At 38.2% G+C, this 14,621-nt stretch overlaps 2 protein-coding genes across 2 annotated transcripts in view; both read right to left on the reverse strand.

Moving 5' to 3' along the window:
* Window positions 1–2,858, reverse strand: part of LOC123530124 (DNA (cytosine-5)-methyltransferase 3B-like) — a 41,524-nt gene extending 38,666 nt beyond the window's left edge. Inside the window, exon 1 of the mRNA XM_053521024.1 lies at window positions 2,598–2,858. Within this exon, the coding sequence (XP_053376999.1) occupies window positions 2,598–2,658 (61 nt within the window). The 5' untranslated portion in view covers window positions 2,659–2,858. The remainder of the gene's footprint in view (window positions 1–2,597) is intronic.
* A 2,704-nt stretch (window positions 2,859–5,562) lies between these two features.
* LOC128547640 (uncharacterized) overlaps window positions 5,563–14,621 on the reverse strand; it is a 65,540-nt gene continuing 56,481 nt past the window's right edge. The window contains exons 5-6 of the mRNA XM_053520683.1: window positions 13,809–13,923; window positions 5,563–5,873 (exon numbers count right to left, since the gene is read on the reverse strand). Coding sequence (XP_053376658.1) covers window positions 5,563–5,873; window positions 13,809–13,923 — 426 coding nt within the window. The remainder of the gene's footprint in view (window positions 5,874–13,808; window positions 13,924–14,621) is intronic.

Here is a 14,621-nt window from a genome sequence, read left to right on the forward strand (position 1 = left end):
GATTGTCTCAGTCCAACTTATGACAATAATGAAATTTCAAATGAGTCCTATAAGTTCTTACTGATATAAATCCAGTTTGATTAAAATCAGGGGAGAGGTAATCAGATACAAGAGGGCCATGATGGCCCTATATCGCTCACCTGTTATCATTGCACTTGAGACAAGAAGGTCCTCAAAAAAAATATCTAAATCCAAAGGACAGGAACAACAAAGGGAAGAAATTTAACCAAAAAGAAGAAAAAAATTCTTACAAGGTATAGATATGTCAAAAAACACCTAAAAATTGGAGGTACCATCCATGTTGTACCACAGAAAAGTGGTCTCGGTTTTTCCCTATGGCCAATAATAAAGAAGTTACTAAAAATAAGCTATTTATAGTAAGGTAAAAGGGAAGTAATTTAAAAAAAAAGAATATTGTAAGTGAACAAAAGAAGGATCTGCCAAATAAATATGTTGGCATAAATGAAATTTCAGATCAGTATCTTCATTAGTTACGGAGATATACCCATTTTAATTTGAAATAAAGGGAGGTAATCTGACATAAAATCAGTCCATAGTTATCTACCCTGATTGTCTCACTTCAACTAATAACAATAATGAAATTTCAAATAATTCCTGTAAGTACTTACTGATATAAATCCATTTTGATTACAATCAGGGGAGGTAATCAGATAATAAAATAACTCTGGAACCTACAACTGGATCTGATATGTCATGGAATCCAAGATTTATTGTTGCTGAAGATATTTTGGAAGTTTGTATCAAATAAAACCATACATGAAGTCTCTATATGGCTGCAAAAGCCAAAATAGCCGATTTTGGACCTTTAAGGGGCCATAACTCTTGAACCCAAGATGGAATCTGGCCAGTTCAACAAAGGAAGCAAGATCTTGTGGTGATACAAGTTGTGTGCAAGTTTGGTTAAAATCAAATCATAAATGAAGCTGCTATTGTACAGACAAGGTCAAAATAGCTAATTTTGGCCCTTTCAGGGCCATAACTCTGGACCCCTTTATGGGATCTGGCCGGTTCAAGAAAAGAATCAAGATCTTATGGTGACACAAGTTTTGTGCAAGTTTGATTAAATTCAAATCATAAATGAAGCTGCTATTGTGCAGACAAGGTCAAAATAGCTAATTCTGGCCCTTTCAGGGGCCATAACTCTGGAACCCATAATGGAGTCTCGCCAGTTCAAGAAAGGAACCAAGATCTTATGGTGATACAAGTTGGGTGCAAGTTTGGTTAAAATAAAATCATAAATGAAGCTGCTATTGTGCAGACAAGGTCAAAATAGCTAATTCTGGCCCTTTCAGGGGCCATAACTCTGAAACCCATAACGGGATCTGGCTAGTTCAAGAAAGGAACCAAGATCTTATGGTGACACAAGTTTTGTGCAAGTTTGGTTAAAATCAAATCATAAATGAAGCTGCTATTGTGCAGACAAGGTCAAAATAGCTATTTTTGGCCCTTTCAGGGGCCATAACTCTGGAACCCATAATGGGATCTGGCCAGTTCAAGAAAGGAACCAAGATCTTATGGTGATACAAGTTGTGTGCAAGTTTGGTTAAAATAAAATCAATAATGAAACCACTATCGTGCAGACAAGAAATTGTTGACGCACGCACGCACGGACGCACGGACGGACGGACTGACGACGGACGACGGACGAAGGGTGATCACAAAAGCTCACCTTGTCACTATGTGACAGGTGAGCTAATAAAATAACTCCAGAACCTATGATTGAATCTGATAGATTCATCATAGAATCCAAGATTTATTATTGTTGAAGATATTTTGCACATTTGTATCAAATCAAACCATAAATGAAGTCTCTATATGGCTGCAAAAGCCAAAATAGCAAATTTTGGATCTTTAAGGGGCCATAACTCTAAAACACATGATGGGATCTGGCCAGTTTTCGAAAAGAACCAAGATATTATGCCAATACAAGTTGTGTGCAAGTTTGATTAAAGCTGATTGAAAAAGGTTGTCTCTATCGTGTTCACAAGCAAAATAGCAAATTTTGGCCCTTTAAAGGGCCATAACTCTAGAACCCATAATGGGATCTGGCCAATTTTCGAAATGGAACAAGATATTATGCCAATACAACGTGTATGCAAGTTTGATTAATGTTGATTGCAAAATGTGGTCTCTTATTGTGTTCACAAGCCAGAAATAGCAAATTTTGGCCCTTTAAGGGGCCGTAACTCTGGAACCCATGATGGGATCTGGCCAGTTTTTGAAAGGAAGCGAGATATTATGCCAATACAAGTTTTGTGCAAGTTTGATTAAAATTGATTGCAAACTGTGACTATCGTGTTTACAAGAAATTGTAAACGGACGACGGACGGATGACTGGCGAAGGGCGATCACAAAAGCTCACCCTGTCACTAAGTGACAGGTGAGCTAAAAACAGGAACTGATCTTTGAAATATTTTGGTGTCTAAAAACAATCAAAATACCTTATAAAACTATATTTCAAAACTATTCAAGAACATCTGAAAATTAAAAATTTCCTATAACAGCCAATGGAGTTCTTTAGAATGGTAAAATCTGGTTATGAAAAATGTAAACAAGCAGTAATATCTATTCTTTACCTGTACCTATACCATCAAACAGAGATAAAACACGCATTTTCCTGTGGCCACTTCTCTTCATATACTGCAAGTCTGAGAACTAGAAACATAAGGCATGTTTCAATATAAAGTTGAAAATTAATTATTGTGCATAATATCAATAAATTTGACCTTGCAAGATATCTTCACTTCTAAAAATGAACTTCAGTGATTGATTTCTAACTAGCCTGTCAATCATGAAGGCCAGATCATTTTTTCCTGTAACACGAGTCATACTGGACATGGTCGTTCCACCCGCATCCCCCACCCCCCCCTACCCCCACCAGAGCAAACAATTTGTGTATAAGGTGGCAGCAAGGAAATATCTGAAGTATTTTGAAATAATGAATCATACGCATATTGATAAGAAAAGAAAAGAGAGTTATCAAGAACTACAATGTATACAACACTAGTAAAGTTAGAACTACAAATGACACTCTGTCTCATGATGGTGTACAATTGTGCCAAGTTACATCAAAATCCCTCCATCCATGAAGAAGAAATGGTCTGGACTAAGTCATTCTTGTATCTGACCTTTGGCCTCCAAGTGTGACCATGACCTTAGGCTAGGGATCTGGTTCTTGCTCTTGACACTCCGTCTCGTGGTGGTGAACATTTGTGCCAAGTTATATCAAAACTCCTCCACGCATGAAGAAGAAATGCTCCGGACAAAATTTTCATTCTTGTATCCTTTGAACTCTAAGTGACCTTGACCTAAGACCTAGTTCTTGCGCATAACACTCCGACACATGATGGTGAACAACTGTGCCAAGTAACATCAAAATCCCTCCAAGCATGAAGAAGATAACTCTGGACAAAGTCATTCTTGAATTTGACCTTTGGCCTCTAAGTGTGACCTTTACCTTAGACCTAGGGACCTGGTTCTTGCACATGACACTCTGTCTCATGATGGCGAACTATTGTGCCAAGTTTCATTAAGTTTCATCAAAATCCCTCCATGCATGAAGAAGATATGCTCCGGATAAAGTCTGTGGACGCCAATCAATGTTTTACTGCGACCTCTTTTAGTACTAGAAGTGGTCATTTTATCGTCCTAATTTGTTGTTTACAAAACGTCCAAATAACACCAATCAGAATACTGTGCTTTTTCCAATAAACAGCTACTTGTTCTGCCGTAATGTATAACCAGTCTAGCATTAAAGTCTCGTACCCGTTCTATAATATGGAAAATGTGATACGCAACCGATGACATTCAATATGGTATTAGGAATTTTAACTGTTTCAGTACACACACTGTATGAATTCAGTTGGGTTTTCTGCAACTTTGAGTAAATACACAAATACGCAGCTTATCTGGAGCAGGTAACCTACCTCCTTAAATTCTGTTCTGCTTATCCTACATCAAGTTACTGAGCAGATCCACTTCTTCATTTGCTTGTTTGAAATAACGTATCTTAAACAGTGATTTGTCACAGAATAAAATCTTTGTTTGGATTTCAGATGCAAAGGAATTATATCACTAGGTTTGATCATTTGCATCTGAACTACAAACAATGATCTTATTAAAGAGTAAATCACTCCAGATTTATTATTTCAATGCTAAAATATTATCAAGGATAATCTACATTCTTGCATAAGTCCACAAATATTTCCCTGTTTTGAAAGGCTTTCTTTTTCCAGAGCACTGCTTTGATGTTTGACACTAGGATTGTGGTGTATGAACAGTGACTGTGCTTTGATGTTTGACACTAGGATTGTGGTGTATGAACAGTGACTGTGTTTTGATGTTTGACACTAGGATTGTGGTGTATGAACAGTGCCTGTGCTTTGATGTTTGACACTAGGATTGTGGTGTATGAACAGTGCCTGTGCTTTGATGTTTGACACTAGGATTGTGGTGTATGAACAGTGCCTGCGCTTTGATGTTTGACACTAGGATTGTGGTGTATGAACAGTGCCTGCATTTTGATGTTTGACACTAGGATTGTGGTGTATGAGCAGTGACTGCGCTTTGATGTTTGACACTAGGATTGTGGTGTATGAGCAGTGACTGCGCTTTGATGTTTGACACTAGGATTGTGGTGTATGAGCAGTGACTGCGCTTTGATGTTTGACACTAGGATTGTGGTGTATGAGCAGTGACTGCGCTTTGATGTTTGACACTAGGATTGTGGTGTATGAGCAGTGACTGCGCTTTGATGTTTGACACTAGGATTGTGGTGTATGAGCAGTGACTGCGCTTTGATGTTTGACACTAGGATTGTGGTGTATGAGCAGTGACTGCGCTTTGATGTTTGACACTAGGATTGTGGTGTATGAGCAGTGACTGCGCTTTGATGTTTGACACTAGGATTGTGGTGTATGAGCAGTGACTGCGCTTTGATGTTTGACACTAGGATTGTGGTGTATGAACAGTGACTGCGCTTTGATGTTTGACACTAGGATTGTGGTGTATGAACAGTGCCTGCGCTTTGATGTTTGACACTAGGACTGTGGTGTATGAACAGTGCCTGCGCTTTGATGTTTGACACTAGGACTGTGGTGTATGAACAGTGCCTGCGCTTTGATGTTTGACACTAGGACTGTGGTGTATGAACAGTGCCTGCGCTTTGATGTTTGACACTAGGACTGTGGTGTATGAACAGTGCCTGCGCTTTGATGTTTGACACTAGGACTGTGGTGTATGAACAGTGCCTGCGCTTTGATGTTTGACACTAGGACTGTGGTGTTTGAACAGTGCCTGCGCTTTGATGTTTGACACTAGGACTGTGGTGTATGAACAGTGCCTGCGCTTTGATGTTTGACACTAGGACTGTGGTGTATGAACAGTGCCTGCGCTTTGATGTTTGACACTAGGACTGTGGTGTATGAACAGTGACTGTGTTTGCATCACAAGACAGTTTCAGTATTCTTTGTTTAATACAGAAATAAATGTGACTTAGGGAAGTGTTTAAATTTTAAAGCACTATAATAATTTGTCAGCCATTTAATCAAGTAGGCAACAATCACATACCTTGCATTTTTCACAAATTTTCACCTGAAACAAAGGATGATCATAACTATCTTCAACAAGTTTAACTCCACATGTAAAACAAATCTTATCTCCATCGACATCTGGTCTAACAAGGTCAGCATCATTTAGTGTTTGGTCACCACAAGGCTCTACAGAGGCAGTTGTTGATGGTATAGTTAGACTTCTGGCTGGAACATCTCTACACTCTCTTTCATTCTTTCTAGACATAGCATAGTTTTCACTACAGTGTAGATCTTCTAGAATGTCAGCTGGGACTGGAAATTCTGGAAAAGTAATAAGTGTTCAATTACTCCTGCAATTAAAAATAAACTAGAGGAGGCTTGATATGTTGAAAATCAAACAGTTCTGAAAGTTGTACATGCAACAAATATGTACTCAGGTTAAGGTTACCATAATGTAAAACATCAATATGTAAAATTTGTAGTAAGTTTATCAACAAAATGGACATAATAAGAATGTCATACTACTAACGACTAGAACCATCACAGGAGTGACGAATTATACCACCATAATACAACCTTGTTACAGAAGTATGGCAACCATCAGTTTGGCAAATTTTAAGTTGGAAAGGGGCCACAACTATGTAAACAAGAAGGCCATGATGGCCCTATATCTATCACCTGAGTTTAACTGCTTCTTTCCTAAATTTCTTTCCTAAAGCTTCAAAAAAAAACTAGGTGAGAAGGTCATGGTAAAGATTCTTCAAGATAAGTACTGAAATCTGTTTAAAATTTTTACAGGTGGTCCAAATCTCTTTGCCGTGGCTTCAAAACAAGAAAGTACGTAAAAAGGTCAGGGTTAATAATATTTAAGATGAGTATTGAAATCTGTATCAAAAGTTCTACATCTGGTCCAAATTTCCATGCTGTATCTATAAAAAACAAGAAAGTAGGTCAGTAGGTCAGGAAAAAGACTATTCATGATGAGAATTGAAGTCTGTATCAAACATTATACATGTGGTCCAAATCATTTTTCTGTAGCTTCAAAAACAAGGAAGTAGGTCAGTAGGTCACATTAAAGAGGAGTATTAAAATCTTTATCGAAAGTTACTGACGTGGTCCAATTTCTATGCTGTTAAGATCGTTGTGCAAAACTGTGTATGTCATCCAAATTTCAAGGTTGTACCTTAAGCAAGAGGGTCATGATGACCCTGGATCGCTCACCAGAGTAATATGAGCTACATGTTTCAAATGTCAAACTGATAATTTTTAGAAATATTTTGGAAGATTTTCCGCTGTACAATCAAGTAACCCCTGGGGCGGGGCCAATTTTACCCCAGGGGTCATGATTTGAACAAAGTTTGTAGAGTCTACTAGGCAATGTTACATATCAAATATCTAAGATCTAGGCCTTCTGGTTTATTTTTAGCAAATTTATGAAGATTTCCCTATGTACAATTAGGTAACCCCTGGGGCTGGGTCAATTTGACCCTTGGGGGTCAAGATTTGAACAAATTTTGTAGAGGTCCTTTAGGCAATGCTACATGTCAAAAATCTAAGCTCTAGGCCTTCTGGTTTAGTTTTAGAACATTTTGAAGATTTTTCTATGTACAATCAAGTAACCCAAAGGGGCGGGGTCAATTTGACCCCGGGGGTCATGATTTGAACAAATTTTGTAGAAGTCTGCTAGGCAATGCTACATATCGAATAGCTAAGATCTAGGCCTTCTGGTTTATTTTAAGAAAATTTTTGAAGATTTTCCTAAATAAAATCAAGTGAACCCTGGGGTGGGGGTCAATTTTGACTTCGGGGGTCATGATTTGAACAAATTTTGTAGAGGTCTACTAGGCAATGCTACATGTCAAATATCTAAGCTCTAGGCCTTCTGGTTTATTTTTAGAAAATTTTGAAGATTTTTCTATGTACAATCAAGTAACCCCATGGGACGGGGTCAATTTGACCCCAGGGGTCATGATTTGAACAAATTTTGTAAAAGTCTACTAGGCAATGCTACATGTCAAATATCTAAGATCTAGGCCTTCTGGTTTATTTTTAGAAAATTTTTGAAGATTTTCCTATATAAAATCAAGTGACCCCTGGGGCGGGGTCAATTTTGACCCCGGGGGTCATGATTTGAACAAATTTTGTAGAGGTCTACTAGGCAATGCTACATGTCAAATATCTAAGCTCTAGGCCTTCTGGTTTATTTTTAGAAAATTTTGAAGATTTTTCTATGTACAATCAAGTAACCCCATGGGGCGGAGTCAATTTGACCCCAGGGGTCATGATTTGAACAAATTTTGTAAAAGTCTATTAGGCAATGCTACATGTCAAATATCTAAGATCTAGGCCTTCTGGTTTAATTTTAGAAAATTTTTGAAGATTTTCCTACATAAAATCAAGTGACCCCTGGGGCGGGGTCATGATTTGAACAAATTTTGTAGAGGTCCACTAGGCAATGCTACATGTCAAATATCTAAGCTCTAGGCCTTCTGGTTTATTTTTTAAATTTTTTTGAAGATTTTCCTATATAAATCTATGTAAAATCAAGTGACCCCTGGGGCGGGGTCAATTTTGTCCCCGGCGTCATGATTTGAACAACTTTAGTAGAGGTCCACTAGACAATGCTACATGTCAAATAATTAAGCTCTACATCTTCTGGTTTCTGAGAAGAAGATTTTTTTAAGATTTTCTTATGTAAAATCAAGTGACCCCTGGGGCGGGGTCAATTTTGACCCCGGGGTCATGATTTGAACAAACTTGTTAGAGGTCCACTAGGCAATGCTTCACACCAAATATCTAAGCTCTAGGGCTTCTGGTTTTTGAGAAGAAGATTTTTAAAGTTTTTCCTTTCGGTTGCCATGGCAACCAGAGTTCTGCATGGAATTCAATTCTTTGAATAATTTTTAAAGAAGACCATCCAAGGAACACCCCTGTGAAGTTTCATCAAAATTGGCCTGTTGGTTTAGGAGGAGATGTTGTTTTAAAGGAAAGTGTGGACGGACGGACGGACGGAAAGACGCCGGACGGTGAGCGATCACAATAGCACTTTGTGCTCAGGTGAGCTAAAAACAACAAGAGCTGTCTCCATAGGATGACACATGCCCCCGATGGCACTTTGAATGAATAGTTATGGCCGATGTTAGAGTTTAGGACCTTTGACCTACGGAGCTGGGTCTTGCGCGCGACACGTCATCTTACTGTGTCACACATTCATGCGTAGTTATTTTAAAATCCATGCATGAATGAAAAAGAAATGGACCGGACACGCCCATCAATGCACTATCATGAAAAATGACCTTTAACGTCTGTGACCTTGACCTTTGAGCTACGGACCTGGGTCTTGCGCATGACACGTCATCTTACTGTGGTACACATTCATGCAAAGTTATTTGAAAATCCATCCATGGATGACAAAGATATGGACCGGACACGCCCATCAATGCACTATCCTTTAACGTCTAAGTGTGACCTTGACCTTTGAGCTACGGACCTCGGTCTTGCGCGCGACACGTCGTCTTACTGTGGTACACATTCATGCCAAGTTATTTGAAAATCCATCCATGGATGACAAAGATATGGACCGGACACGCCCATCAATGCACTATCCTTTAACGTCTAAGTGTGACCTTGACCTTTGAGCTACGGACCTGGGTCTTGTGCGCGACACGTCGTCTTACTGTGGTACACATTCATGCCAAGTTATTTGAAAATCCATCCATTGATGACAAAGATATGGACCGGACACGCCCATCAATGCACTATCCTTTAATGTCTAAGTGTGACCTTGACCTTTGAGCTACGGACCTGGGTCTTGCGCGCGACACGTCGTCTTACTGTGGTACACATTCATGCCAAGTTATTTGAAAATCCATCCATTGATGACAAAGATATGGACCGGACACGAAAATTGCGGACAGACTGACAGACCGACAGACAGACAGACGGTTCAAAAACTATATGCCTCCCTTCGGGGGCATAAAAACGTAGGTCATAAGGTCAAGGTCACGGTCAAGTGACCCCTAGTTACTTGGGGTCATTAGGTAATTATAATTAAACAGTCTAGGAAATATGATCAGATAATTTTTTAAGTATATTTTCCTATATGACCCATATACAAGTGACCCCCAGGGCGGGGCCTATTTTCACCCTAGGGGCATAATTTGAACAATCTTGTTAGAGAACCACTAAGCAATGCTTCATACCAAATATCAAAGTCTTAAGCTTTGAATTTTCAGACAAGAATTTTTTTTTTTTTTTTTCTAAATAAGTCTATGTAAAACTTGGTACCCCCAGGGCACTCTTTTCACCCCAGGGGCATATTTTGAACAATTATGGAAGAGGACTACTAGGCAATGCAACATACCAAATATCAAAAGCCTTGACCTTGCAGTTTCAGGCAAGTTTTTTTCCTTATATAAGTCTATGTAAAACTTGTGACCCCCTGGGTGGGGCCTCTTTTAACCTCAGGAGCATAATTTTAAATAATCTTTATAAAGGACCACTTGGCAATGCTACATACCAAATATCAAAAGCATAGGCCTTGCAGTTCCAGACAAAAAGATTTTTAAAGTTTTTCCTATATAAGTCTATGTAAAACTTGGTACCCCGAAGGCAGGGCCTCTTTTCACCCTTCACCCTTCACCCTTAAGGGGCATAATTTGAACAACCTTAGCAGAGGACCATAAGGCAATGCTACATACCAAATATCAAAGGCCTAGGTCTTGTGGTTTCAAACGAGAAGATTTTTAAAGTTTTTTTCCCATATAAGTCTATATAAACCATGTGACCCCTGGGGTGGGGTCATATTTGACCCTAGGGGAATAATTTGAAAAATCTTGGTAGAGAACTACTATATTATGCTACATACCAAATATCAAAGCCTTAGGCCCTGTGGTTTTGGACAAGAAGATTTTTAAAGTTTTTCCTTTTGGTTGCCATGGCAACCAGAGTTCTGCTTGGAATTCAATTCTTTGAAACATTTTGAAAGGGGACCACCCAAGGATAATTCCTGTGAAGTTTGGTGCAATTCTGCCTAGTGGTTTTCAAGAAGATTTTTTTACAAATTGTTGTCGGACACACTACAGACGACGAACATTGAGCAGTCACACTCACTCACCTTTGGCTCAGGTGAGCTAAGAATTGGTGATTTGTAGGAAAAGTCAAACTAGACCTGTATTACATCATATTACACATGTGTACAAAAATTTATTTCAATCTGTCAAGCCTTTCATGAGTTATTATCTGGAAACCATGAAAACCAACTGATAGACAGACCAACTGACAGACATTTTAGCTCACTCCTATGATAAACAAGCAAATTCGATGAATTGGTATCCCCCGCCGAAAGGGTTTGTGGTGAGGAATGGCAAAAAAATATATCTGTCAAAAAGTTAAGGATGTTAATAAGAAGCAAATAATTTCATTAGTCAAAATCAATTTAACAGAAAACAAATGTTTAATTAAAGAGTACACAATAAATGTATGATACTTTGATCCTGACTAAAGAATTTATTTTGAATGGGATATGCTTATTGTAATAAGCTTAGCTTTTAAAATTAAATGCAGTTAATTGAAATGTGAGCTTGAAGTTTAACTGGAACGAAATATTGTCTTTGAGTGGTTTGGCACCAGGTGTTGCTGATTAACATGTACATTTGAACTTAAAAGAACAGAATGATGTGCTTAAGAGAACACAGGTAAGATATCTTGAACATGGCTGAGGGCAAAGTTTGTGCAGTCACAACTTAACATGTTGAAGGTTTGAACATTTAAAAAAAAAAGGAATGGAAATATAATTATATATGTATATATTTATTTTTTTAGAGGGGTGGGGGTGCGGGGGAACGGGAGAGGAAACAAAATTTCACACGATTATAAATATTGATGGAAAATTAAAAATGAAAAAAAAAAGGTAAAAGGGTGAAGTTGGCGGGGAGGAGGGGGGCAGAGGATGCATGATTAGTGGTAGGCATGACTGTATGGAGGAGTGAGGTGGGGGAACTTGCATGTTGATAAATAATCATGGAAGGTTTGAAAAAAAATCTAAAATAAGGAATGAAAAAAAATATTATTTGTTTTTTTGGGGGGGAAGGGGGGGTTGGAGGGGGGGGGGTGTGACCAAGGCAAGTGGGTGACCAGGTGTAGGTGCGCAACTTCACATGTTTCTAATAAATGTTCACAGAAAAGAATGAAAGAAATTTAATGAAATTCTGCCGAATGGTAAGTTTGTTATGTACAAATATGTGATTTTTTTTTTTTTTGGTGGGTGGGGGGGGGGGTGCAGAGGATGCATGATCAGTGGTGGGCATGACTGTATGGAGGAGTGAGGTGGGGAAATGGTACAACTTGCATATTGATAAATAATCATGGAAGGTTTGAAAAAAATCTAAAATAAATGAAAAAAAAATTTTGGGGGGGAGGGGGGTTGGGATGGGGAGGGAGTGTGACCAAGGCAAGTAGGTGACGAGGTGTGGGTGTGTAACTTCACATGTTTATAATAAATGTTCACAGAAAAGAATGAAAGAAATTTAATGAAATTCTGCCAAATGGTAAGTTTGTTATGTACAAATATGTGGATTTTTAGACAATTAAAGGGCAATAACTCTGAAATCCGTACAAAATTGTGTGTGCACAACCACATTACAGTGCTCTAAATTCTGTTAAAGTTTCATAGTTCAAGGTCAAATATATCAAAAGTTATGATGCAGAAATTGCCATATCTATAGATCTAATTAGTACCCTATATTATAGTTAACACTAGAAATTTCTAAGGGCCATAACTCTGGTGTTACTTGGGCAATCTGTCTGAACTTGATGGGCCCCATAACCTCATAGTGTTGAACATGTTTATGAAGTTTGTCTGAAAAAAATGTAAAATAATGATTTTTTTAAAATTTTTTTTTGGGGGGGGGGTGATCAAGGTAAGGGGGTGACCAGGTGTGGGTACACAACTTCACATGTTTACAATAAATGTTCATGGAAAAGAATGAAAGAAATTTAATGAAATTCTACCAAATGGTAAGTTTGTTATGTACAAATATGTGGATTTTTATACAATTAAAGGGCAATAACTCTAAATTTACAAACAAATCCAAACGAAATTGTGTGTACACAACCACATTATGGTGATCTAAATTCTGTTTAAGTTTCATAGTTCTAGGTGAAATATATCAAAAGTTATGATGCAGAAATTGCCATATTTATAGTACCCTATATAGTTAACACTAGAAACTTCTAAGGGCCATAACTCTGGTGTTACTTGGGCAATCTGACTGAAACTTGACGGGCCGCAAGAACTCATAGTGGTGAACATGTAAATGAAGTTTTAAATAAATATTCCTAACCATTTCCTAGATATGGCTCCGGACGGACGGAAAGACGGACGGACAACGCCAAAACTATATCCCTCCGACTTTCGTCGGGGGATAACAAAGATTTTTTTAATGTCTTACTATTCAAACAACTATATTAGCTCTATAACCAACAAGCAAGAGCTGGTACTATTAGTGACAAATGCTCCTAAAGCATGCTCCAGAAAGCTACAATTGTCTGTGCAAAATATGCCAGAATAGTTTAGGTATGAATCATTTTGTGACCTTGACCTTGACCTGAGAGATTCGGGTAATAAGTGCCACATACCTTATTAATATGGTTAACACTTGTCAAATTGTTTTCAAATCCCTTGATAAATGGCAGAGTTATGGACCAGACAAGAAACGACCTATACCTTAGAGGTAAGGGGTCTGGATCTTACACATGACATGTGTTCTAGTTATGGGGAAGATTTATGCCAAGTAATTTTAAAATCCGTTGATAAATGGCTGAGTTATGAACCAGACACTGTTAACCTTTGACATGACCTTGAACTTGGAGCAAGAGATCTACGTCTTGCACATAACATATCGTCTCATTTTGGTTAACATTTATGCCAAGTTATTTCAAAATCCCTTCATGGATGGCAGAGTTATGGACCGGACATAAAACAGACCCTGTTCACCTTTGACCTCTAAGTGTGACCCTGACCTTGGAGCTAGCGGTCTGGGTCTTGCACATGACACGTCATCTCATTATGGTGAACATTTATGCCTAGTTATTTCAAAATCCCTTTATGGATGGCAGAGTTACAGCACTGACAATAATTTACACTGAAACACACAAAAATACTGATAGACAATGCGGTCTTAATATGCCCACCAACAAATATAAAGTGAATGTTGAGATATTAGCATACTGTGTCCTTGTCTTTTATTAAAGTACCTGGATTAGGTTTGAATCTCTCACTGTTAAGTTGAAGAAAGCCTCTGTCAGATTTCACCCAGGCACCAATGGATCCGAACTCCTCTATGTCAACACCTGCTCTACGTGCACATATCTGCACAGACAATATATATATATATATGAAGAATATAACAAACTTAAATGAACTTTCAAAACAGACTGTCAAAATAGAACCAATTCTCATTTTTTCTTTTACAATGTCACTGTGTTTGTATAATGGCAGAATGAAATTTGAACTTGTAAATCTTACAGAAACATTAAGCTACAAGTGTCGGGTACAGATACCATCACTATAATTATTTTATAGCAAATGAACAAGTGAGAAGTTAGCTTCCATCTTTATTTCAAATAAGTGACCAAATATTATAGAGGTAATACAGAAGTCCCCCTACCCTTGAAAAAAAAAAATTCTTGACCTTCAATAGTGACCTTGACCTTTCACTGACAATCATGGATCATGTGCGCCACACATACCGTAATCAGCCGAATATAGGTCGCACTCGTGTATAGGACGCAATGAAAAAATATCAGCAGAATTCTGGAAAAATGCTTATACCCATCATGCACTTATCACTTATCCGAATTTATGTTTGTCCGAAATTCGCTATAGTTTCTACGATCTCGCCGGTTTTTGCTTAATCATTGTCGATGTTTTTGGATGTTGTGGCAAGTATTTAAATTGAAAAGCATAACGAAACTCTGTGTAAGCACTAAACTGCCACATCCTCTGACCACTCCATGAATACTGATGCCAGTTAAAAACTAAGGTACACTCTGGCATGTGGGGGTAAA

The sequence above is a fragment of the Mercenaria mercenaria genome, chromosome 13 (genome assembly GCF_021730395.1).
Source record: "Mercenaria mercenaria strain notata chromosome 13, MADL_Memer_1, whole genome shotgun sequence".
In the NCBI taxonomy this organism is placed as follows: domain Eukaryota; kingdom Metazoa; phylum Mollusca; class Bivalvia; order Venerida; family Veneridae; genus Mercenaria; species Mercenaria mercenaria.